We start from the raw sequence: 27,035 nt of genomic DNA on the forward strand, positions 1-27,035 counted from the left end.
GGTGTTCACTGCAACTGAATAATCAGTGACCTAAGGGTCGCCCATCACAAGACTCCCTAAATAAGGCATGATGGACCTACACGGAGCTAAAATACAGTCAGGGGAAAAGAATGGGGAAGGCACGAAAGTAGTAAGTGGAAGTATCAACAATGAGATATGCTGTTGAATGGAACAAGATTTGTAAAAATATGTATAATGTGTGTGTGTGTATATATAAAATCCCCGATGTCTCCGCAGTAAAGAATCAGCCTGCCAGTGCAGGAGACCTGGCTTTGATGCCTGGGTTAGGAGATCCCCTGGAGAAGGAAATGGCAACTCACTCCAGCATTCTTGCCTGGGAAATCCCATGGACAGAGGAGCCTGGCGGGCTACAGCCCATAAGGTCGCAAAGAATCAGATACAACTTAGTGATTAAACAACAGCAACTGAGCCCATTCTTAAATGTATGTGTGTACAATGAAAGAGCTAAAAGGCAAAAGGGAGACATTTTCCCCCTCCAAAAGGCTTGACTATAAACAAATTATTTTTATACAATTTTTAAAGGTTACTTTCCATTTACGGTAAATACTGGCTCTATTCCCCGTGTTGCACGGCACATGCTTGAGCCTCCCTGACACCCGGTAGCTGGTGCCCTCCACGCTCCCCCCACGCTGCCCTTCTCCACTGTAACCGCTGCTTTGTCGTCTACCTCCTGAGCCAGCTTGTTATGCTATAGCCACTGGTTTGTTGCACTTTTTAGATTCCACACATGAGCAGTATTGCAAAATGCTGGACTTATAGAAACAAGTTATTCTGAAGTACTTCAATTTGTAGAGTAAGTCTATGTGGACCTCATGTAAGCAGTCTGAGTTAGAACCACCAAAAGAACTCGATGATGAGCGATTCGGCCACTATTCCGAAGACGTGGCTGCATATAGCACTTTGTGCTCTGGCTCCACCCAACAGTCTGAAGGCGCAGACAACGGGACGCGCGGGGACATTCAAGCTGGAGATCCCGATTCTCAAGACTGCTTCTGTTAGTCGTATGATTGAACGCTCTGGGTTCCTGCAAAATGATTTATGTCCCTCTCTTCGGGGAATCGCAGACCCATGAAGACATTTGTCACCCTGGATTGTGAGTCTGCCCTCAAGCACAAGTCTACTGAAAATGTGGGCCATTGAATCTTACCCTAAAAAACTGGGGTGTAGGGACTTCCCTGGTGGTTCGGTGGCTAAGACTTTGCACTCATCATGCTGGGGGCCTGGGTTCAATCCCTGGTGAGGGAGCTAGATCCCACCTGCTACAACTCAAGAAGCCATGTGCCACATACTAAGACCTGGCACAGCCAAATAAATAAATATAAAAATAAATTAATTAAATAAAAAAACGGGGCTTAAAAAATTGGGGCTTGTTTTTTTCACATGTTGCTGGTATTTTTAAAGTTCATTTTTTTCAAGTAGATCATTTCTGTCCTATTTTTACAAAAGGGTCCATCCGTGACAATGGGGAAATTTTTGAAAAACAGGTCCTTCGGCACTCCTGTTTGAAAAGCACTGGGTCCCTGGAGAGAAGACAGCTGTCTGAAGGACAGCAGGCTCTTCCAGTTTGCTGTATGAATGAGCGCATGGTTGAGTGATGGATGGCAGGAGGGACAAAGAGGAAGCCACAGGAAGTGCCCAGGATGCAGGTTCCTCATTTAGGGTAGGCGCTTAGGACTTCCAAGTTCCTGGCCACGCTTGAGATGAGCATCACTAAGCGTTCATCCTCTTGACTTTAAAGATGGAGCTGGGAGACCTTTCCTCCCAGGTCATGGGACTGACTCACCAATGAGGCTCACATACAAATAAGAAGTAACATTTACTGTTCGTGACTACAAAAGTCAGAGGTTGGTAACCCAGATAACCACCTCCTCATCATCCTGAACCCAGTAATAGGACATGCAGGCGGGGCGCACAGGATTCTATTTTAAGGATCTGAGTAGACGCTTTAGGGCACATTCACCTCCGGGGTGATGAACTGGAAGGTAGGCAGGGATCCACCCTGGAGCATGGGGTCAAGTCTGCCTGGAGCTCTTCAACTGAGGGAAACACCTAGAGCCTGAAAATTTCACCTCTGCACATAAGCAAACCCCACCCCAATCTGGAAGGCTGCCGGGTATACCTTGTTCCATTTAAAAATTCCCCACTGGCACTTCCTGAAATACTTAGATCTTCTTTATACTTAAGGAGACCTGGAACTTGAAAAAACGGTATCTACTTTTTTTTCGGTAAGTTTCTCTGTAGAGTTATAGCAGACAGCAGCGTCAGAAGAGACCTGGGTCCTAATGCCTGCCTCTCTGTGCAAAGCTTACAGGCAAACCATTTCTCCTCCCCACCTCCACCTATCTCCCATCTGCAAAGAGAAAAATAATAACAGTCCCTAAGTCAGGTGCTGGTGGTTTAGTCGCTCAGTTGTGACTCTTGTGACCCCAGCCAGGCTCCTTGGTCTGTGGAATTCTCCGGGCAAGGATACTGGAATGGGTTGCCATTACCTCCTCCAGGGGATCTTCCCAACCTCGGGATCGAACCCCTCCTGTCTTAGGTCTTCTGCAGTGGCAGGCGGATTCTTTCACACTAGTGCCACCTGAGATGCCCCGTACCTGAGTCGAGGTGAGGATTAAGTATCACAGGATGGAGACTGCCTAGAGGTCCACGTTTAGATCCCTGGTTGGGGAACTAACATCCCACTTGCTACAACCAAAGATCTCACGTGCTGAAAGTAAGAGCTGGCACAGCCAAACAGACAGATAAAATGAGCACAAACATTTAGGTAAACAAATACCACCATGTGTGCAGCGCACTCAGCTCAGGCTTGACCCGGCCTGAGCCTTCAAACACTAGCTTGGGGGCTCTTGCTCACAAACCAAACTGACAACCCCAAAGGGTCTTGGAACAGTGACTGGTACTATTGATTCAATACTTGACACATGCCGGAAAGAGTGTTCAGTGACATATTTGTCATCCGGTGCAATTCTTAACCCTCTGAGGCAGCTACCCCTTTGAAAAGACGAGGCTCGGGGGGTGAGGTACCAGCTCGGGTGTGGCAGCTGCCCATCGCACCGGGCTCCCCAGCCGTCCCCCGGATCGCTCTGTTCTCACGCTCCCAGCTTCCTTGTTCTTTCTGCCTCTGTGTTTCCTAAGAACCTAAGACTGTGGGCACCGACTCTGGCTGGCCTTGTTGTTGCTCTCCAGCCTCTTTCATCATTGGTATAATTTTACATAAACTTGGCATGCCTTAAAATTTTTTAAAAAATACATTCAGTTCTTAAATATCTCCTGAGGGAGAAGAGGGTTTCTATAAACGATTTCGTTCTCTTCTGCTTAACGCTGAACTTAATAAGGCTAAGTCACTGGATCTCCGGTAACAAGTTGGGTTGTTTGCTGGTTTATTTTCATTTTGGAAACTCCTCTCCATAGCGAACCACACTCTCCCTCCCCCCGAAAAAAATCTCATGGGGAATTCTGATCAGATGCTGGGGCCGTGGGGCCAATCCCCTGGAGGCTATTGGGTTTCTAGAAGGCTCCTAGAAGGCAACAAGTCTTGCAACCTGACTCTTAGCTGACTTTTCACCCGTAGGATTGTCTCGGGGAAGGGGTAAAGGACACAGGCAGGACTTTCTGTTTCCAGATAAAATGATGTATTTCATCAAGGAAGAAAGATGTTTAAACCCATCTCTGAAATTCACTTGACCCTATGAAAGGCAACCAAGAAGCCTCTGGAATCCAACAGTTTGGAGTTGAGCACCAGCTCTGATACTTATCTGTGTGATGCTGGGTGAGTTATTTAACTTTTCTGTTCCTCAGTTTCCTCATCTGTAAAATAAAAGTGATAACAGTACCTAAATCCATCTATGTTTGTGAAGATGAAAGAGGGCTTGCCGGGGACTGAGGGGTTTTCTGGAATTCTCAAGGTTCAGAGACGTCTTTTCAATGGACCTGGGAAAGGAGCCTGGCAGCCTTCGATTTGCAGAGTCTCAAAGAGTCAGACACGACTGAAGTGACTTAGCACATACACACAGGAGAAAACCTGAAGTCATCACAAGACCGGCACGACCTGCTCTGCCCTCCCTTCCCCGCTGGCCTCCTTTAAAGCCGTTCTCCTTCGCTCCTCAAGCTCCAGGCACGGCTTCCTTCGAGCTCCTCGAACACATCAAGCTTTTCCCCTGCACCCGCGGCACAGGCTCTCCCCTCTCACCCTTGCAGTGCCACCTCCTCAGAGCTCTTCTCACAACCCATCCTAAGCAGAACTCATGCACACCACACACACACACACACACACACACACACACACTCCTCTTAGCCTCAGTCACTCCATTCTTTCTGATCAGTTGCCAACAGTTACTGGAATCAGAAATCTCACGTGGAAACGTCCAGCCTCTCTTAAACTGAGCCATTTGCAGATGTGGATGGACCTAGAGATGGTCCTATAGACGGAAGTAAGTCAGAACGAGAAAAAGAGTTGTGTACTACTATTAACTCATTTATGTGGCACCTAGAAAAATGGTATAGATGAATTTACTTGCAAAGTAGGAACAGAGACGTGGATGTAGAGAACAAACATGGACATCAAGCGGGGAAGGGAGAGTGGGACGGATCGGGAGACGGGGGTTGCGATATACACACTACTCTGTATAAAATGCATAACTGACGAGAGCCCACTGTCCAGCACAGGGACGCCTACTCAGTGCCCAATGGGGACCTAAATGGGAAGGAAGTTCAAGGACGAGGGGATATATGTACATGTATGGCTGATTCGCTTGGCTGTACAGCAGAAAATAACACCACGCTGTAAAGGAATGATTGTTGTGGCCGTTTTAGTCACTAAGTCCTATCCAACTCTGCGACCCCAGGGACTGCAGTCTGCCAGGCTCCTCTGTCCACCAGATTTCCCAGGCAGGAATACTGGAGTGGGTTGCCATTTCTTTCTCCAGGGGATCTTCCCCACCCAGGGACTGAACCCGCATCTCCTGCATTGGCAGGTTGGTTCATTACCACTGAACCACCAGGGAAATTAAAACAACAAAAAAATGTTCAGCCTCTCTTAAAGAACCAGGAGACCTGCTTGCATGCAGCCCACCTTCATACAGACCCAGAAGCTGGGTGAGCCCTTGATTTGGGGGCAGTTCCCTCTTCTGCAAGCCCTGCCCTCCCCGCCTCCTGCCTGGGCCATAAAGCAATTCTGTTTGTGCCCCCACCCCCAAATTGCGTTCATTGCTCATCATCTGTCTCTCTCGGGGAAGACATGGTCTTATTCCCTGCCCCGCCCCCCCATCCCTGCCGTAGTGGTAGCATCCAAGCAGGCGGTGCCTGGCACGTAGCAGGGCCTCAATAAAAATGTGCTGAATGAATGAGTAACTGACGGCTGGACGGCCTGCCTCCTCCCGAAGTCCCACAGGCTGCGCCACTCGCTTTGCCATTTAATTACACTGGTCCCTGTAAAACTCATTAACTCGCTGCCCCAGTGCCTGCCTCCTCCGGACAGCTTATTAAAACACAAATCTGTTCCTTCCAGTGACCAGTTTTAAAGATGTTAGGAGTCTCCCGGCAGCAACTGGAGATAGCAGACACTCCCCACCGCGGCCTTTGAGACCCATCGCATCTGCTCGCCAACTACTCCACCGGCCCCCATCGCCAAACTCCCTCGGGCTGGAATGCCTCCTCCCTGCTCCCTGCCCCGCTCCGCGCCCCCTCCTCCCACCAAGACCCTAGCAAACGCCTGCTCATTCCCCTGCCCTGGCTGCAAGCAAAGGCGCTTCATCCGTGAAACACTCCAGACCCCCCACCCCCGAGGCTGACTTAGTCACTCTCACTTCTCTGCTCCCACCCCCTCTTTCCTACCCTGGCCTTCGCGCTGAGTAATGGCTCAAAATAGCAGCTGGTGTCTTCTGAGCGCTAGCTGTGTGCCGGGCACCGAGAGCTTTATCTCCTAGGATCATCAGGCCCACGCTGAGCCCCCGCCTGGAAGGTTTCCCCTATCCTCGACCTGCCACCCTGCCCCCACCAGCCCGAGAAGCTCGCAGGATGGTTTTCTCCTCTGCAGTGTCCCAGACGGCCCCCCTTGCCACCCTATTTGGAATTTTCTTTTCCCTTCTAGCCCTCACCCCACCTCCAAGCTCCCTAGGCCTCCCCATCCTCTTTCCCTGCTTTCTGTCTCCATAGCTCTCATCACTTAACACGCTATCTTCTAAGTATGTAATTTGCCTATCTATCTGTGTCTCTCCTCCCTTGGAATGTCAGCCCCAGGAGGGCAGGGATTGCGTCCTGTCTTCCCTACTCCCATATCCTTAACCATCTAGAAAAGTGCCTGCCACGTCATAGACCCTCAATACATATTTACTAGTTCAAGAAGGTAGATATTATCACTCCGTTTATTTCACTCCAGAGAGAGGTGGTCTTTAGGGAGATGGAGGTGTGTGCGGACTGTTCCACAGCTGGTGAGTGATGGAGCCAGATGTGAGCTCCAGGATGTCAACTCCAACAAACCTCCCTGCCTTAACTACTCCACACATCACTTCCAGAAGAGATCTCTCCGAGGGTCTGACATCTCAGCTTAGACGCATGTTCCTTGGAGACAAGAATTCGATCATATTCTTACTACTGTCTCCTTGCCTGATCCTCAGTAGGCATCCAAGGATACTTGCTGAGCCACTGTATATGTGAACTCTGAAGTTCCAGATGGTAGAAATTACGTGCTTAGCTGCTCAGTCACGTCCGACTCTTTGTGACCCTACGGACAGTAGCCCACCAGGCTCCTCTCTGTCCATGGGGATTCTCCAGGCAAGAATACTGGAGTGGGTTGCCACGGCCTCCTTCAGGGGATCTTCTCGACTCAGGGATCGAACCCAGGTCCCCTGAATTGCAGGCAGATTCTTTACTGTCTGAGCCACCAGGGAAGCCCCTGGTAGAAATCATATCTTCATTCTTTTTGTTATTCTTCTTCTTTATCTCATGTCAAGGACCATATTATATACACAGTTGAGACTTAATACTTAATTACATCAATGAATTCTATTATGACAGTAGGTAATAAAAATAGTTAGATAGCAATAAGGACAATAATCGATAACACTTAGGGAGTCCTTACTCTGTGCTGGGTCATAGCCTAAATGCTCCATACATGAGTGAAGGCAAATAACACTCCTCGTATTCCCATTTTACAGGTGAGGATACCGAGGTTCAGAGAGCTCAAGAACTTGACCAGGGTCACACAGCTAGGAAATGGCAGAGTGAGCACAGAAGGCAGGCATCTGGGAGTCACGTCCTTAATGACTCCTCCAGGCTGCCTCTCAGCCTTTCTAAGAGATGGCCACTAAAACTTCTAGTTTTCTTGTTTCTTTCTCCTTGTGTGAAAACAAAAAGAATGGTTTATTCCATATTTATATTTTATTTCTAAGAATTTCTTGAAATTCTACCAAAGGCTTTGGTAGGCAATATTATGTGTTAAATAATAACCATTAGAGTTCTCACCAAACCTGAGGTTTGCAGAGCGGTTTCACATTTAGTTTCTCATCCAAGGAGAGACTCCGAGGCTCTGAGTAAGTGGGATGGACAGAATCAAGGTCACCCAGCCAGCAAGGGGCAGTGCAAGGGCTGAAATTAACAGCTACCACTTACGGAAAGTTAAGATCTCAGTGCCTCGGAGTATAAAGCTCTTCCTGCACCTTCAGAGTAAATGAGATAGGGACTTGCCTGGTGGCTCAGTGGCTAAGACTCCACCCTCCCAACGCAGGGGGGCCATGTTCTAACCCTGGGCAGAAGTAGCCCGCCAGGCTTCTTCTGCCATGGGATTCTCCAGGCAAGAATACTGGAGTGGGTAGCCAGTCCCTTCTCCAGGTCATCTTCCTGACCCAGGGATCAAACCCAGGTCTCCTGCATTGCAGGCAGATTCTTTACCAGCTGAGCCACCAGGGAAGCCCCTAGAGTGGGCCCTCATAAATGTTAGTTTTCATCATCTTCATCAACACCTCCCAGGAAGTGGAATATTTTAGCTGACGACTGCTGCCTGCCTGTTGACCCTGATGGAAAGATTACCCTTTTCATTTCTAGTTCATCCCCGGTGATGTTGAAATAATGATGAGTCTCCATTATCCCCTGGGTACCACAGAATGTTGAAAGCTGGAAGGGATGGTGAAGATGATCTCATCTGATGCCTGCATTTACAGATAAAGAAACTGAGTCCCACCGAGGGAAAGGGTCAGAAAGCAAGCTCCTCGAGGGCACGGACCATGCACTGTGCCTGGCACAGCCTGCCTCCCACGAAGACGGGTTTTAACTAAGAGAGTAGTTTGTTTCTTACCTTACAGGAAAATAATTCATTCGTTTTTGAGAGTTATAAACTATTAACCAGAAAACAGATCACGTGACTTAATTCCACCTCCGCTAAAGGGCTTAAAATGCTTTGGTGAGTCGTCTAAGACTCATAAGGGTACACTTCACCTCTCTCTCAAAGAATTATTAACCAGCTCCATCAAAACTGGCACTTGAGCAATCAAGGAGAAAAAGAACTGGCAAGAGAAACTCCTTGAAAAAAATCTCACCACCATTATATGTGACTTCTTGTCACCTCTTAAAAAAATTTTTTTTTTCCTAAGAGGAGGAAGGAAACGAAAAAGCACCGTTATGCAAGATGTAAATCAATAAAATGAATTGTGGAAAATTACAAACTCTTTCCTCCTCGCAAGTACATTTAAACAGACAGAGCAGTCATGTGAAGTTGTAGAATTAAAGACAGACAGTGTTGGAAAGAGGGCTGAAGCAGAAATGGAGCCCTCACTAGCTTCTTTCAGGCGGCAGAGGTGGGCTGGGGAGATGGCAGCACATGGGTGTGGTCCCCATTCCTGAATAATGCCTTTGTGAACCTGTAATTTAAAGAGTTCATGCCATCCACTCACCTTGCTTATCTCCCCAGCTCATTGAGTAGTAATTCTCCCAGGTCTGGGACTAGCTTTTTATTCCCCATGTAGGTCTTGATCAGCTTTAGCTTGAGGATTTGGGGGTGGGGAGGGAGGGGTGGCGGGAAATGAGATTAGGGTTCAGTTCTGCAAACCAAAGAGACAGGAATATAAACCCTTCTCCATTTCTGCTGCTTCTCTGGGCTTCATGCTTCTGGAGATAAGCTGAATTTCAGGTCCTGCAAACAAACTTGTGCCTGGAACAGCACTCTCGGAATGAAAGGGCTCCCCTCCTCCATGACACCTTTATCAAAATCAAACTCTTTTCCACATTCCTTCCTTACACAGCCCGGGCGCGTGTGTGACGCAGGCCTCAGAGCAAATTCCGCTTAGGAGATCCAGAAATCTTGGGTCTGACACTTCCTTCTAGAAAGGAAAGTCGAACAGGGGTGCCACACCCGGGGGGAGGGCAGAGAGGACGTGACGACACCTCCAGGAATGCAGGGCCCACGCAGGTGTGTTGGCATCCACGAACTTCCTTTTTAAAAGGGCTTGATAAATCACTACCGATAACAGTAATAAAGCTCAGCCACTCAACACTCCCTCCCACAGCGCCGGGGCCCAGCACCTGGCCTGGCAGCCGGGGAGAGGGGGTGACAGCCGCGTACAGACATCCTAGTGGTCCCTGGGAGTCCCTGAGACCTTTTCAAGGGGATTCTCAAAGCCGAAACGATTTTCACAACACTGAAATGTCACTTGCTCTTCTCACTCTCCTTGCCACACAGGTAGATGACGGGATTTTCCAGAAGGGAAGGGACCTTTGACGATGTCATCTCCCTGACGACCGCTGGAATGTGTGCTTGTGTATTTTTCTTAGTATTTCTTTTTATTTACTTATTTGGCTGCACCAGGGTCTTAACTGCAGCGCGTGGAATCCAGTTCCCTGACCAGAGATTGAACCCAGACCCCCTGCATTGGGAACCTGGAGTCTTAGCCACTGGACCATCAGGGGAGTCCCCATCCTGTGTACCCTGTGTTTTAAACATTTCTCAGTTTTAACTTTGTTTTCTAAATGCACGCTTGTGCAGCATATGGGATCTTATTAAACAGTTCCCCAACCAAGGATTGAACCCACGTTCCCTGTGTTGGAAGCCAAGCGTCTTAATCATGGAACTGCCAGAGAAGTCCCAACAGTTTTCATTTTAATACAATGACTGTTGAAAGACATATCCACACATAAACACAATACCTGGAGGCCCTTCATGATTTTTAAGAGGATTAAGAGGTCTTGAGACCAAACTGCCATGCTGCCCCATCACAGCACCACAGTTCATTTCCAGTTTAGCCTGAGTCACACAGCAGGTGCTTTTGAACAGGAGGTCGAGAAGGCAGATTTTACAATGATTCAGCTTGGGATGGTGCCCCTTCCCTCTGGACTTCCACCCAAAATGGCCAGAACAATTTTAAATTCCCCTACAAATACTTGGTGAACTGAACCCTTCAGAGGGGGAAGATGAGAAGCCCACCTTTGAACTCAGGTGGGGCTATGTAAATATGGAGAAGCCATCCTCCCCAGCTCCAGCACCCCGCAGAGACAGAGCTGAGTACCTGCGAGCACTCAGGCAGATGCTACTACTCGAAGTCACAGTGAGCAAAACAGAGGAGTCGCTGACTTTCACAGCTGTCCTTCTCCAAAATACATGGGGAACCTGGAACTTGACAAAAGGGCTGGGAAGGAGGGGTGCCCGTGTGAGGACGGATGAAGGCAGGGACGGGGAGAGGAAGGCCCAGGGCTCTCCGGCCGAATGCAGCACCCTAGCCAGCTGTTCTTGGCCATTTCAGGTTAGAACTGCCCCCCGCAGGCCCAGGTCCAGCTCACAGGAGAGTTCTACAGCTCTGTGATGACCCCCTCTGCAGGTGGGTGGGGGGCTCTGGGGTTCTCCTCCTCACCACCCCAGCACTACCAGTGCTGCAAAGGATCCCTGAGAGGAGAAACTCGGCTCTGAGCATTTAAAGAGAAGGATTCAGTCTTCTGTTATCAAGAACATAGCTTGGTCATTCCACTGGAGGGATAGAAAAACACAATCTGGCGGCTGTCACTGGTGGACACAGTGAATAGCCCAGAAACGGCTGGAGGGAGAGGAAGATCCTCAAAGGTTAAACAAATTTAAAAGACAAGGGGGGCGGGGAATCCCTGGAGGGCCGATCTAGAAGTACGGACCTTCGAGGAGCCATCCCCGGCCTTTGCCCATTTCCCCGCCCTCCCAGCGCCTACTCGACCCCACGGGACTTGACTGGACTGCAGAAAGTCTCTACCAACGACATTAAGCCAGTAGAGCCCTGCGATTTTTCTCCAGTTACTGTTACAGAGGAGGGAAAACTGGAATTTTGCAATCCGAGTTGCAGGCAGACGACTAAAGGACGCAAATGGGTGACGGAGGGGCGTTGTTGGAGGCTGCAGCATCCCAAAGTGGAACGGGGTGCAGAAAGCCTGCAGCCCCGCAGCGTCCAGCAACTAGCCGGGAAGCGTCCCCCACGCCCGGGCGGACCGCGAGCTCCAGCCGGGTACAGAGCAACCAGGCGCGCGCCCGCGCGTGCGCTAAAGGCCCACCCATCCCAGAGCGTCTTCAGGTGCGCTCGCGCTTCCGGCCGGCCTTCGCTGGGCGGAAACTCCAGGACCCGCGCATGCGCTTTGGAGCTCGCCTGCGGGGTCCGGAGGGCCCCTCCCGGCTTCAGGTAATCCCACCCCTCCCTCGCCGCGCGGGACCAATCGAACGGCGGCAGGCGGGCTTTTCGAGCAGGAGGCCCCGCCCACGCGCGGCGCGAGGCGGGTACCGATTGGTTGGCGCCGCGGGCGCAGGTGCGCGCTTTCCATTGGGTGGGGGCGGAGCGCGGGCTGCCGAGGCTTCGGCGGAGGCTGCAGGTGAGCGCGCGCGCGCGCCGCGGCGGCGGCCCGGCCCGAGGTGAGGGAGCGCGCGCGCGCGGGGCCGGCAGCCGAGAGCGAGGCTGCGGCGCGTGTCCCCGCCGCTCCGCCCCCTCCGCCGCCTCCGCCGTCGCGGCCGCCGCCGAGGCCGGGAGGGCGGGCTCCGCGTCCCCGCCCGCCGCGCCGCCAGTCCGACCCTCGGTCTTGCAGCGTGAGGAGCCAGCCGAGCGGGGCCTGGCGCGGAGACGCGAGCCGCGGCCGCCCCTCTGCAGGTGCCTGTGAGGAGGAGCCCGGGCCGCCGCCGCCGCCGCCGCCGCCGCCGCAGCCGCCGCGTCCCGAGCCCGCCGGCCGCGCACTCGCCCCGCGCGCCCCCGAGGCGCGGCCCGGCTGGAGGAGGCCGCCGCGGGCCCGGCTTCAGGATGAACCGCGGCCACAGGCACGGGGCGGGCAGCGGCTGCCTGGGCACCATGGAGGTGAAGAGCAAGGTGCGCGGGCCCGGGCAAGCTGGGGGACCCCGGGGGCGGGGGGCCGCAGGGACCGGGCCTGGGGCCCCCAGGGGCTGGCCGGGTGTATGGGGCCGCCGGGGCCGCGCTGGGGGGACTTGGGGGCTGGAGACGGTGGGGAATGAACTTGCCGAGGATGCGGGGGGGGCCTTGTGTCCGCTCCCGCCCCCAGGTAAGGCAGGAGCCCCGCCGAGCGCTTAATCCCCTTCCGTGAGAAATCATTCCCCTTCAAGGATGGGAGTCAGGCCCAAGGCATACCCGAGGATGGGGGGGCATTTGAGCGAGCGCAGCGTGGTACGAAAGGTTTGGAGGAATTCTGCCTTCTGGCATTGAGTAAAGAGTGTTTGAAACATCCGTAGTCACCCAAATGTAAAAGTTAGCTTTTGCTTCCTGTAGGGATTTTTCGAACACGAACTTTGGTATGCATTGAATCTTGTAAAATGAACACTGTCACCTTTCGGGTGAGTGGCACTTCACAGTTTTGAGTTTGGATGCCCTTCTCATTCCATCCTGCTACTCTTTCAGGTCAAGTGTTTTTTCCCTCTTGACCAACGGTATGCCCATCTGCCGATGACAACGTGTGGGTATTCTCTGAATTCCTAAATTGCAAGGCTCTCTGAGCAGGACAGTGTATCGGGATTAGTGAGGGAATGCTTTCTAAGGGAGGTTTTGAGCTGGAATTTGAAGACGATCGGCAGCCCCAAGAACATTCTCAAGCAAGCATTTCATGAATTGAAGAGCCAGAAGGGACTTAGATAATCTAGTCTGATTCTCGGAGAAGACAGGGGCTCAGAAAGGTTTTGGCTTCAACAAGCTCTGCTTTTTATGACAAAACCTTAAAGCCCTTTTTACAAGATAAGTTTTAGGCCTTCTGGAATACTAAAGAGAGCACACGGAGCTGAGCCCCGTGAACGTTTAAAATAAGAGTTGGAAAGAGCAAGACACAGGGAAGAGTAGGAGAAAAGGAAAAGCGTATTAACTTCAAAAATAATGAAACCTTACTGAATATAAGATTACAGGGATGGGGTAGAAGGGAGAACGCAAAATCAAGGAGTGATTTTCAGTGAAGTAGAGTAAGGACGGCTCTCTGGGGTAGAAGGGTTTTTATTATCTGGAGTTGCTAAGCGAAGTCCTGTAAGTTGCCATAACTGAGATCTGCATTCATTTTTAACATTTTAAAACATCATTTTCAACTTAACTGGTATCACAGTAGATACTAATTTCAAAAACCCTTCTGCTTAATAAGAACAGAAATATAGCAGGTTCAGAAATACACTGTCTCCTGTGTCCTCCATGGAATTGCCATGGCGAATTGAAGTGACATGCTTGAACTAAGAGTTAAGATAACAAAATATATAGAGAGTTTTTCCTCTAGCATATAGTGGTAGTAGTGGTTCTGTGGCCAATGGTTGAACCTTCTCACAGCATTTCTGTTATAAATCTAGTTTGGGTTTGTGGGAGTTGAGGTTAAGAAAAGAAAAACACGATATTGCGTAATCTTAAAATTCAGTTCGTGGCTTTTTATCATAGGAAAAAAATGAGTAGGGATTCTAGGTGCTCTGATTAAATACAGTCAAATGGTAATTTATCTTTCAGATTAGGAAACCTCGAGCGTGTAGGGACTAGAATTTCAGGCTTTCCATGCTTCTCTTCTGTCAACTGGTTTGTGAATCTTTCCCACACTACCCATTATATATTTGGCCTGCTCTTCTGGTGAACCATAGCTCTTAAACAGAATCAAGGGTCCCACTCGTTCTAGCTGCTGATCAGTAGGCACAGGGGAAGTACAGTTTCCAGCGCATCTCTGACACCTTGTGTTTTAACTGTACGTTTATTTTTAAGGGGTTAAAGAAAAGCACTTGACATCTTCACCATTTAAACAATATTTGGACAGATAGGTGAAACAATATGTCCATTTTCACTGCTTTGGTGGTAATATTACAGCTTTTTACAAAGTTGATAACGAAGAGGTTGTGACCCCACCTCTGTGGTATGCAGATCCACATTTCAGGATTTCTTTTTCTTCCTCATAAAAAGCAAGTTGTCAACGTCATATCTTTGCTCATGGAAGGAGAAAATGGTACAAATAAAGTAGTGGATCATGCAAATATAAGTATAGTTAAGTTGTGATACCAGTTACCACGTGACTTTTCTTTACAGTAACTTTCTGGTAACATTTATCTTACTGTATCTATAGAGTTGAGAGAGCTATTAATAATCAAGGAGATGTCCTTCAACAGTCTTAGATGTCAAAGACCTGGAATAGTCATTGAGCTGTACATTTCCTGGTTATTATTCATGGGGAACCAATACTAAAATCAAGTTTACATTTCTAGAGTGTTGTACCTAAAAATGCTGGGTGATGGGTGTCCATCCCCATGACCAGGCCAAACTAGACCAGGCTAAAAAAAAGTTTTAATAGTTGTTGATTGAGTCTTAATTTTATCTCTATTTTTGTATTTTTTTTTCATGTAGTAAAAAGTTCTCTTAATCCTGTTGTTGTGCTGCAAGAATCATAACAATTTCTCTTTTTTTTTCTGCTAACTTTGCAAAAGAGCACATCTACTGTGAAGCCTTACAATTTCCCATTGTTTTTATCGTAACATTTAAGCAAGAGGAAAAAAAAAGTGTCGAGCAAAGAATTTTTATCCACAAGCTTTAGCAAAAACATTGCAGCCCTAAAATATTCAGTTATTAGCTGTTACTCCCATTCACCAGGGGAAGTAATAAAACCTGGGGATGAATCAGAATGCACTGGGATGTTGCGATACCAGAATAAAGAAAATGGAGGAGAAACTATGACTTCTGATAACATCATAAAACTGACTCTGATATGAAGGGTGTTCCTCAGTTTTTATTTACTTTGAAACGTGAAGGTGTGACTAAACTTTTTGAGCGCTTTAGGTGTGAGTCACCTTATTTTCTTGACAAATGTTAGTGTTTACGTTTGAGGAATGTGTTTCGGAAACTTTTAATTTATTACAAGGAAGAGGTGCTTTCAGTGAGTTTTCATTTTAATTGAAAACTAGCAAATAGTGTGGGTATAAGCAAGGCAGATAAACTTGCCATAACAAAAGCGGTGAATCCAGGGAGCCCACAGGACCCTTGGGGACGTGAACGGACACATTTGTAACCAAGTAATTCCAGCAGGGACTTTGCCTGCATGATGTTTAAGGCCTTGTTGGTAGTACAGCTAGTGTTACTATCCAATAATAGATACTTAGAGGAAAAAGGAATTCAGTGGTCAAATACATTTGGCACACAGTTTGTTTTGAAAATTTTTTCTGTTTTAATCAACCCCAGGGCTTCACCTTGCCTTTAATAACTGGTCTCCCCAGTGATTCCCAAGAGCATGATTATAGTTATATAGCATTTCCCAAACGTGTGTGACTGGGGCACTTTTTGAGGAAGGCTGATGAATCTTTCTTAGGTTTCCACATTTGAGGAAATGCTATGCTGGTTCCATAGTAGGTCACAGATCCTGTTTATTATGGACTGGATGAAGCCAGTCCTTCGTGTCAGATAAGAACCACCGAAATCATGTGGCATTTGGATTCTAGAGTGGGGAAGCAGATGTGAGTATCAGAATTGTGAAGATAAATACTGGGTATGATGGAAGTGCCGTCCTCCCTGTTTGTGTGGTTCCTTAATACCGCTCATATAATTATTCTCTTCACCCACTAATTGCTGAGCTCGGGTGCAGGCCCGAGCCTTTCATTCTCTAGGGCCTAGCACTGTGCCAAGCACATAAACACTTTTGCATTAATTGGATAGTTGTACGACATATATTTAATGTATTAATAAAACTGCCCTTTTTTTTTAAGATTAACATATGGAAGACACTTCTTATCTTTAGACTTATTTCTTCTATAATATGCCTCCATTCATATGGTACCTTAATGCCAAGAAGTTCAAAGTCCTGCTTGCTTGTGCTGCAGTTAATTCCTGCCACTTCCTATGAAGTTGTTACTCCTTTTATTGGGGAGGAAACCTAGATGCTTTTTGCTGACAGTCAAAATAAAGACTTAGGCTCATCTTTGTTACCCCGTGGCCTGAGTGAGGAGGGAAGCCTGTTGTCAGGATCCGGACTCCACACAGGGTTTGTTTGAGCTGAGTCACTCTGCAGGACAGTCCCCAGTGGGGCCTGGGTACCCTGGGGATTAAGTCGAACCTGCATGTCTTGAAGGGGATGCCCTTCAGAGATACAGCAGTGAGCAGGCACATTTCTGTGTCTCCCCTAGGCCATTTTATCTCCAGATAATGAGGTTTCTAGGGGCTTCCCTGGTGGTTCAGCTGGTAACAAATCCGCCTGCAATGCTGGAGACCTGGGTTCGATCCCTGGGTTGGGAAGATCCCCTGGAGAAGGGAAAGGCTACCCACTCTAGTATTCTGGCCTGGAGAGTTCCATGGACTGTATAGTCCATGGGGTCGCAAAGAGTCAGACATGACTGAGCAACTTTCACTTTCAGTGAGGTTTCGACTATGTGGTTGAAGCTGTCTTCTTTATTAAAGGAAACTCGTATCTGTGAATTTTTCTATGTCATGCATTGTAAGATTGGATCCTGTTTTAAAGTTAATATGTTTGTTTGTAGTTTGGAGCTGAATTTCGCCGGTTTTCACTGGAAAGATCAAAACCTGGAAAGTTTGAGGAGTTTTACGGATTACTGCAACATGTTCATAAAATACCCAATGTTGACGTTTTAGTAGGCTATGCAGACATCCATGGCGATTTACTACCTATAAATAATGACGACAATTATCACAAAGCTGTTTCAACGGCCAACCCACTGCTTAGGATCTTTATACAGAAAAAGGGTAAGTACCAACATCCAGAGAAGTTGTTTGAGAATTAGAAGTTGTTAATTTTCCTCATTGATAGGATATACAGAGTTTGCCACAAATTTAAGGAATTAGACATTTTATGTGAATCTTATTACCAAATTAACAAGTGAGTTAAGAGATCTGTGATATTATTGGTTTATTAACATCTTTACACTTAATTAAGTGCACTTTAGAAAGTTGTGATTACTTTGTAAACCTTTAGATTCTTTTTCTTAATGGAAATTAGGAATATATTGAATCTTCACGTTGAATATGATTTTGTCCATTCAGAAAGATGTAGTAGGAAGAGTGTGGCTTTGGAGTCAGAGAAAAATTCTCGACTTCCCTGGTGGCTCAGAAGGTAAAAGCATCTGCCTACAACGCGGGAGACCTGGGTTCGATCCCTGGGTTGGGAAGATCCTCTGCAGAAGGAAATGGCAGCCCACTCCAGTATTCTTGCCTGGAAAATCCCATGGACAGAGGAGCCTGGCAGGCTGCAGTCCACGGGGTCGCAGAGAGTCGGACACAACTGAGCGACTTACGTATACGTACATAAGGTGACTCTGGTGGTAAAGAACCCACCTGCCGATGCAACAGACATGAGTTGGATCCCTGGGTCGGGAAGATCCCCTGGAGGAGGAAATGGCAACCCACTCCAGTATTCTTGCCTGGAAAATCCCATGCACAGAGGAGCCTGGAGGGCTGCAATTCATGGGGCCACAAAGAGTCACAACTTTGAAATACTGTGTTTACTACTTACTAGGTTCTTGACGGAAAGCTATTTACTTTTCCAGGTTGCAGTGTCTTTATCTACAGGAGGAACATGCCATCTCATAGCATTGCTGGGGGTTTAACTGAGCTCAGTGCAGAGCCTTGGCGTGTACTAGGCCTCCTCTAACTGTTGGCTTTCCTCTAAGGTGTTTCTCACAGAAAATACAATTAGTTAATTATCTGAAAATTAGTAAGTCATCATTTTGGAGGAATGTCAACATTGATAATTGGTCTTGCAGAAGAAAGTTTTAAATAACCACTGTATATGGCAAGCACTGCAACGTATTTTGACTTTTAAAAGTCCTAAAAAAATTTTTTTTTGCCTTTGTGGCCTCTACCGTGTGTGTCTCTGTGTCTGCCTATAGATGGGTGCCATGCATGCCCCTGCTTCCTTTGTCTTTGGAAAATGAGGAGGTTTGGAAAGGCAGCATGACAGCCTCCAGCCCAGCACTGGTGGGATGATTAAAGCCTGACTGTGCTTGTAAGCCGACCCAGCAAGCAAGTCAGAGAGTGGGCTGAGATTACCCTTGAAGGCGAAACTTTATTTCAAACCAGTTGATAAGCTTTGGACCACTCCCAGGGCTCTGAAATTCCGCTGATTGTGTATCTTTGCTTCTGGGTTTGGAGGAACTCAAGTCCACCAACAAAAGAGACCTCCGAGGGTAGGTAGGGTAACTTAGGTCTGTACCACTTGACTATTTACAAAATAGTTAGAATCACACAAATTCGTTTTCCCAGAGACCCCTGAGACGGGTTTCCTCAGTAAGTGACAGGAGCCTGGTACAGCTAGGATGTTACTTCGGGAAGACTCGTGGGCTGTTGAGGATGAATCTGAGTAAGGAGCAGGCAGCTGAGAGACGCTGCCCGCTTCCACCCCAGCAGGAGACTAGGTGAGGTAGATAGAGGGGAGGACTTGAGAGGCACCACGCTCCTCACCAGATGTCAGAGAGCTGAGGAGTCGTCCAGCAGAAGAGAGCTTGTTGGACCCGAGCCTGATTGCTGGGACAGGGCCATAAAACAGGCACAGTTTGGAAGAGAGACTGAGTCAGAAGGAAAACTGTTTTCCTCTTAGGCCAGAAGAAAAGCTTATCTGGCTGGTGAGTCTCAGCCTTGTCACGCACAAAATCAGAAATGGTGGGCAAAGAGTTGAAAGTCTGCAGAAGGCGATAGTTGAAATTTTGGGGAGTATACAGAAAAGCTAGCAGAGACGAAGACCAGGGCTAGTTATTAGAAAGCTATGCATAGAATGTTGGAGAAGAGGACGCCAGTGAAGACAAGACATGAGTGGACTCGTCAGTTTAAGCAGAATAATTTAAGCCGTTATTGTTGAATAAAGGGCCTTCCTTGTTAGTGGTTGTAATTTTCATTACAAATTTAGTTGCTATTTGGAAGTGTATTTAAATGTAGAATGACTATTTTTAAACTACTGCCATCTGACAAACTTGTTGGATTATCCCCTTTGTTAAAAAGATTATAGGCTGTGGATTATACGATCACATGTTTATGTTACTGGCATTGTAACACTCATAGGATTTATCCCAGCCTCTTTGAAGGGTGGTTATCTTCTGCTAGTCCCTTCTTCAAAAAGGGACTTTGGAAGTAAACACAGTGAAGAGAAAGTTTTCTGTGCAGCAGAGGGAGGTGTCCAGTAGGATTCATAGCTTAGAATTTGATTTAGGAAAAGGTGGTGTGTTCAGCAGCTGATTTTTGGTTTTAATACAAATATGACTTAAGCAAAAAATGCAGAGTCAGTCAGTCGATTCATTCCCACTTAAAACCTTCCAGTGGCTGCCATCGCCCGCAGAGCAAGAACCTTCCTGATCTGGGCCCACAGCCTCCCCTTGCCCCGTCCTCCTCTCCAGAACCACGGCAGCCCCGCTGGCTGGATTGCCGCCGCCCCCCGACTGCCCACCAGCCTGGGTGGGCTTGCCGCCGCCTCCGTGCTCCTGCACGTGCCGTTCCTTCTGTAAGGAACGCTGTTCCTGCAGCTCAGCCCGAGGCTGCCTCCTTGCCCTCGGGCCTCAGTGCGGGTGACTGTCTCAGAGGGGCCTCTTCCGACCACCCCAGCTGGGGCCCCCACCGCCCCACGTTTACCAGATTGCCCCCTGGAGACCTGGAATCACCTGACTTAGGCAGCGTTAACGTGTTTGTGGTCTTACAGAGTTATGCAGTGCCCTGCAGTTCGTGGCGATACTTTTTTTCTTTTAAGCAAAGCTGGACAGATGCTTGAGTAGAACGCTGATTCTACGTAATCTTTAATGAACATTAAATTCAGGAAACTAATATAAAACATGATATTAGGTACAGTTACATTTTATTGCTTAATGATAGCATGGTTTCTGTTTTTCTGGCCGGCGGCTTCCAGTTTAGGGATCAGCAGGGCAGTGGGCTGCACTTGATATGGCACAAAAAGACAGATAGAAAAACAATTTTAAAATTTGAAACCATGTGACCTGTTAAAATTTGGTACAGTCTATCAAATAAGGTTTCTTTGAACTTCATAGCGTGATTTTGGAGGCCACATTATTGCGTATCTTGAAAAGTTTTGTGTTTTACAGCCATTTATCGTTAGAGGGGAAAACCCTAGGCACTGTTTCTAGGGCTGTTATCGTAGAAGCAAGGATCAAAACAGAAAAACCTGATATCTTAAAAATTATTTTCAGAGAGGATTCCCAGGTCTTTTGCCCTCCCCCTTCGCCCTGTTGGAGTTTAGAATTTCCTCATTTATTTGAAGGAAAAAGAGTTTTCCTTCTCTTGTACAGGTGGTTGTTGTATGGAAAACAATCTTAGACAATATTTAAAGGTTACACCTTTAAAAGAAAAACAACTGTATTCCAGCAAAAAAATTAAAAAAAAAATACAGTAAAAGTACTCAGGTCATCCCTGTAGGTTTAGAGGATGGCCAGGGAAATGTGTGTTTTTTCCAGAGCCTCCCAGCTCATCCTGACGATCAGCCAGGTCTGAGTCCCGCTGACACGCGTGGACTCCTCGCCAGATCCGATCAGGATACCTACACCACAGCTTCTTGCCACATTGCCGCCGACTGTTTTTGTATGCCATCAGACAAACACATGTGTACTGCAGGTTTTGTCAAAGGAGCATGTTGGGGACACTTCTGGTCTTGCTTTTAAGCCTCGTCTGTCTTATGACATGGCCTTATGGCCCAGATACCTGGAACCGGGTGGCCCTTCAGCCTTCTCTTAGAACTCTGCCGTGTAGTAGATGTGACTTGGGAGATGTGTTTTAAGGTTATCTTTTAATGAGTTGGGTTCAATTCAGAAATGGCCTAGTAAAGTGAAGTCGCTCAGTTGTGTCCGACTCTTTGTGACCCTGTGGACTGTAGCCCACCAGGTTCCTCCGTCCATGGGATTCTCCAGGCAAGAATACTGGAGTGGGTTGCCATTTCCTTCTCCAGGGGAATCTTCCCAACCCAGAGATCGAACCCAGGTCTCCCTCATTGCAGGCAGATGCTTTAACCTCTGAGCCACCAGGGACCTAAGGAAAATACATTTTAATAGTTGTAAAAAAAAATAGTTTAACAAAAGAAATAAAATTGAGTAAAATAAAAAGAAACTGCAGAGAAACATCTCACAGTATGACACCAGTTGCTTATGTCAGAAACCTGGCTGTCACCTTTGACACATACTTTTTTTTTTTTTCAATCAGCCCATCACCAAGCCTATTGAAACTGTGCTCTAATTATTTTTCAGGCTTATCTCCCCATCCCCATTGCCTCTGCTCCAGGCCAGGCGCTATCCTGAATCGCCCTCAGTAGCCTCCTACCTTGCCCCGCAGGTCCCTTCTCCAGCTCGCAGCCAGAAAATCCTTGGGGTTTCTTCCCTTTGGCCTTAGGCTGAAGTCCGGAACCCTCCCTAGGTGTCTGTCTGCAGGGCCCTGTCTGCTGACTTGGCTCTAGCTCCTCCCTGCCCTCCTCCCTCCTACCTGGTGAGCTGCTGTTTCTTTTCCAGTCTCAGCATAAGCTTCACTTCCCTGAGCAAGGCTGGCAGTGCCCTTGTACACCCACTGACAGGCTCCCTCAACCCAGGGTACTTCACAGCTCTTGGCACCTCTGTAATCATAATGGTTTCCGGTTCTCAGTTAATTGCCGTCTCTGTTAGTCTGTGAACACCTGGAAAGCCAAGTGCCTCCGTGCAGTTTGTGTTGGATCTGTGGCACAGAGCGCAAGGCTTGGCCACGCAGCAGTAGGTGCTTCTTAAGTAGCTGGTGGTTGATTTTTCTTATATTAGAAACTGAAGGGATCTGCAGAACTTGAATACTGCTTTGAGTGATATTTAATCCTTTTAAAAAGCTGCCACATCTATTTCATTTTAACCATTTTGGATGAGAACAAACGTTGGCAAACTTGGGCTCGCTGGCTTGTAACAGTTTTCATGGAAACACCCATGCTCACTCCCTTCTGTATTGCCTGCAGCTGCTTTTACAACAGAGATCGTGTGACTTACAGGACCCTGAAATATTTGTGGTACAACTCTTTACAGAAAAAGGTTGTCCACCCCTTGACTAGAAGAGTTCCCCAAAGTATTTAATTCTTCCATGTCTTCCAGCAGAACCTGAAACAGATCGTGGTCTTAAACTTTCTTGATGACTCTCCCAGGAATGGTCGCTGTTTTGTTAACTGTGCAGGGACGTTTCTGGGATTTGTAGAAATACTTTGTTCGTCGTGAGGTTTGCTTCATATTCGCTGTAGGCTTCTATTTTTGTGTCTGCGCCTGCCACTCACTAGTGGACCCTCAGTCCTGATTCATGACTTTGAGCTGAGGAATGAGGTAACCAGGGGTTTGGGGATTAATGTTTAAATAATAAGAGGCTCAGAGGGAGGGCCTACAGGGCTCCCTCTCGGTGACTAAAGCAACAGGAGCTTTCTGTGTGTAAGGAAGTGAGACATCCAGCCTGGCTGTTCGGCGGCATTCCAGGTGGAGGTCCTCATCCATCTCGGTGAGCTGAGCTTGTCAGGCTCGGGATAGGTGAGGCGTTGCTGCACGAGCCGGTATCACGCGCTGTTGCGTCAGCCTGGGTTTATGCAAGTGAAAGGTTGCCGTGAGCCAGGTTTCCAACCCTCGGCCCCATTCCGAGTTTTGTGCTTTGACAGACGCTCAGGTGGAGCGGCAGCCCTGGGCCCTGTGCGCGTTCACCTTTCCACTTTAAACCGACACCCAGCACCCTGGCTTTCCGCCAAATATTTCTTTTCCCAGTGGCTGGAAACTGATTAGCTAGATGGGGGAACAAAGGTGCCTTTGTACTGGGGCATATTGCTTTTGAGAATTTAGCAGAGAGCATTCAAACAGAGTCTGGAGGCTATGCCAAATCATGCAGATTGGGGGCGTCTCTTGGTCAGGTTTCCCATGAGTAGGTATGTAGGCAACTTGGTTTTGTTCTCTGTTTGTATTGTCCAAAATTTCCCACGTAAAAATTGTGTGAGCTTTCTTAATTGATTAAAAAATGACACATACAGTTCTGAATGAATACAGGAGAAGATTGTTGAAAGATTTTGGGCCACATTTTGCCCCAAAGATTGTTTTGTCAGTGGATTTATTTCCCAAGCCAAATTATAAATAAATTTCTGTCTTTGTAAGAACACAGTGTAAGTACTTTCTCCATAAATGAAGCAAAATTATCCCTGGGTAGTAAAAGTGCCCCCAAATTAGGTACCCCTGGTCTTGTACATTTCTCTGAAACTAGCTTCTGAGGAGTGTTCAGGCACCCTGAGGAAACATCGCTGAAGTTCTCCAGGCTCTGACACACAGTGTTCACTTAGCATTCCCTGTATGACGTGGACGTGCGCACTGCTGGTCTAGTAAGAAAACTGGGCCAGTCTTCTGCCTGTAACGTATTTTGTACCCTTCAGTTCAGTCGATCAGTCGTGTCCGACTCTTTGTGATCCCATGGACTGCAGCACGCCAGGCCTCCCTGTCCATCACCAACTCCTGGAGTTTACTCAAACTCATGTCCATCGTCGGTGATGCCATCTAACCATCTCATCCTCTGTCATCCCCTTCTCCTCCTGCCTTCAGTCTTTCCCAGCATCAGGGTCTTCTCAAATGAGTCAGCTCTTCGCATCAGGTGGCCAAAGTATTGGACTTTCAGCTTCAGCATCAGTCCTTCCAGTGAATATTCAGGACTGATTTCCTTTAGGATGGACTGGTTGGATCTCCTTGCCGTCCAAGGGGCTCTCAAGCGTCTTCTCCAGCTTTTACTCCTGTTTGTGCCCTTAACTTCCTATGAAGTGAAGCTAATGTAGTCATCAATAAGGAGGCTGAGAGTCAGGGGACGAGAAACTGGAGGTGGAAGCCGTGCTGCAGACACAGGCTGGTGACGTTCCTGTCGCTCTGTAGTGTTGGTTGAGACTAGGACTTTAGTTCTTGGGGTGGTGGGGGCACTTTTGTCCTTTTTAATTCTTATTAATGTTTTTAATCCTTGGAGATTCTTTTTAGTTCATCCTCACCCTATTTTTGAAACGTGGTTTCACCTTCTGTGACTGCTGTTAATGCTGTTTCCTCATCCTCTGATGAGGTGTGTGGCTTGTAGGCTTTCGACCTCCCGCTGTGCGATGTAAGATCACGTTTTAATGCCCTGTTCTCCCTATTTGACATCAGAAATAATCAGTAGCTGACTTGAAGAATAAGTCACTCCCCACTCCCAGGTGTCACTTTGCTTAAACAGGTTATTGTAGTCATTTAATTGGGTGCAGCATTTTAAAATGGGAAGATTTTTTTAAACCTAAAAATACAAGACTCTCTGACAAGCTGGACTGGCCACACAGATTCCCACAGTCCTTGAAGAGAAGCTGCCTGGAGCAAGAGAAGCCACACCGTTAACGGGCAGGCGCGCTCAGCTTTGCCAGAACCCTCCCCCTACCTGTTGTGTCTGTCTCAGCTCAGCCTCTGTGAAAAGTGGGAAAATTAAAGATTACAAACTTGCCCAGAAAACTGAGGGAGAGTGTACTTGCAGAAGACCAGAATTCTGTGTTTGATACACGTTCGTTTAATTTCATTGTGATTTTATGTGTATTATCCATTACACTAAATTACAGGCGGACCTTGAATATATTGTGGGTTCAATAAAGCGATTATCTCAATAGAGTGAGTCACATGAATGTTGGCACAAATAAGTGCATTATGTCTAAGAAAAAAAACTTCATTTTAAAATACCTTTTTGCTTAAAAGACAAAAATGTAACCTGAGCCCACAGTGAGTCATCATCTTTTTTGTGATAGTGACATCAACAATCACAAGTTTGAAATACCGCAGGAGTGAACCAGCTGTGACCCAGAGACACGAAATGAACAAGTGCTGTTGAAAAAAATGGCATTGATCGACTTGCTCGATGCAGGGTTGCCACAGACCTTCAGTTTGTTTAAAAAAAAAAAAAGAATTATCTGTGAGGCACCATAAAAAGAGATCTGCCTGTACGGTCTGCCCAACCTCTAAAACAGATATTTGAGCTTCAAAAGTGTCCAATTTCATGTCATTAAGTCAAATATAAACATGCAAATTGGAGGGTTTTGAACAAATGTAGGAAAAATACAGTGCAGATAACTTGTTATAAATGGTGTGAGAACGTGTGTGTGAGGCTTATCAGAATTTCATGTGCCGTATTTAATGTTTCATAAAATCCTTGAGCTTCATAAAACCTAACCTCAACTTCTGGTAATTTCACGGGGAATACTTGAGAGGGCCCCCTAGTGGTTTTTCCTGGCACAGCATGTCTTCCTACTGCACTCCGTTTTTTATCTGATAGAAACGGGCTAATATTTAACGAGTTTTGTTTCTGTACCAAATATGTTTTGAGTTGCCCTTTCTGTACAGATTCCACCATAGATAAACATGTATTTTCATAGCATTCCTATAATTATTTTATTTTATTTGTTTGAACAGAAGAAGCAGACTACAGTGCCTTTGGTACAGACACGCTAATCAAGAAGAAGAATGTTCTAACGAACGTGCTGCGGCCCGACAACCACAGAAAAAAGCCGCACATCGTCATCAGCCTGCCCCAGGACTTCCGACCTGTGTCTTCCATCATCGACGTGGACATTCTCCCGGAAACGCACCGCCGGGTGCGTCTCTACAAGTACGGCACAGAGAAACCGCTGGGCTTCTACATCCGGGACGGGGCCAGCGTCCGGGTGACCCCGCACGGCCTGGAGAAGGTCCCGGGCATCTTCATCTCCAGACTCGTGCCGGGGGGCCTGGCTCAGAGCACGGGGCTGCTGGCTGTCAATGACGAAGTCCTGGAGGTGAACGGCATTGAAGTCTCCGGGAAGAGCCTCGACCAGGTCACCGACATGATGATTGCCAACAGCCGCAACCTCATCATCACGGTGCGGCCGGCCAACCAGAGGAACAACGTGGTCCGCAACAGTCGGACCTCGGGCAGCTCCGGCCAGTCGACCGACACCAGCCTCCCCAGCTGCGCGCCGCCGCCGGAGCCCAGCCTGGAGCCGGGGGAGGACGACAGCGACGAGGAGGAGGACATCGTCATCGAGGACAGCGGGGAGCCGCGGCAGATCCCCAGGGCGGCACCCAGCGCCGAGAGCCTGCAGTCGCTCTCGCAGGTAGAGCTCAGTTTCGAATCTGGGCAGAACGGTTTCATCCCTGCCAACGAAGTGAGCTTACCACCGGTAGCAGGTGGCGCCCACACGGAGTTCGAAACGCGTGCTCCAGACCAGAAACTCTTAGAGGAAGATGGAACAGTCATCACACTATGAGACCGTCACGGCTTGAATGTCTTCTGAAGGAGGATGCCGCGGAGAGTCTGTAAATTTGGCTAGTTGCAAGCGTTATATACCTCTGAACAAGTGATCTGGGATAGGCATGAAAAAAATATATATATCTCGCAAGCTTAAAATGTTATTGAAATAGTAGTTTGATAATTCATATAAACTTCAGTGGGTTAGAGGTAAATTCAAGTCTAAAACAAAGGGGCCTTTGCTGCTGAAATGACGTGCTTCTGCTATTTTGCCTATAGAGAACTGGGTGTTGGAGCACGTTTCCCAGAACTACACACCCTAAGGACTAGATCATTTCCGTTTGAAGTGGTTGCATATTTAACCTGCTGTGCAGAGCCTGGTTAATTTTTCCCTTAACT

The 27,035-nt window shown here is 47.7% G+C and overlaps 1 protein-coding gene across 1 annotated transcript; it reads left to right on the forward strand.

Annotated features, from left to right (window-relative positions):
- The first annotated feature begins 12,251 nt into the window (after positions 1-12,251).
- Positions 12,252-26,746, forward strand: PARD6B (par-6 family cell polarity regulator beta). The gene is made up of 3 exons (XM_068987395.1): positions 12,252-12,317; positions 16,928-17,150; positions 25,823-26,746. Exons 1-3 carry the CDS (start codon positions 12,252-12,254, stop codon positions 26,653-26,655), a joined length of 1,122 nt encoding a protein of 373 aa, XP_068843496.1. The 3' UTR covers positions 26,656-26,746.
- Positions 26,747-27,035: the final 289 nt, after the last annotated feature.

This window comes from Capricornis sumatraensis, chromosome 15, assembly GCF_032405125.1.
Source record: "Capricornis sumatraensis isolate serow.1 chromosome 15, serow.2, whole genome shotgun sequence".
Lineage (NCBI taxonomy): Eukaryota > Metazoa > Chordata > Mammalia > Artiodactyla > Bovidae > Capricornis > Capricornis sumatraensis.

Excerpts from the sequence above, each read along its gene's own strand:
- PARD6B (XM_068987395.1), top strand. The coding sequence starts at position 12,252 with ATGAACCGCGGCCACAGGCACGGGGCGGGCAGCGGCTGCCTGGGCACC. Across the intron at positions 12,318-16,927 it reads CCATGGAGGTGAAGAGCAAG|TTTGGAGCTGAATTTCGCCG; the intron begins GTGCGCGGGCCC and ends GTTTGTTTGTAG. Across the intron at positions 17,151-25,822 it reads GATCTTTATACAGAAAAAGG|AAGAAGCAGACTACAGTGCC; the intron begins GTAAGTACCAAC and ends TTGTTTGAACAG.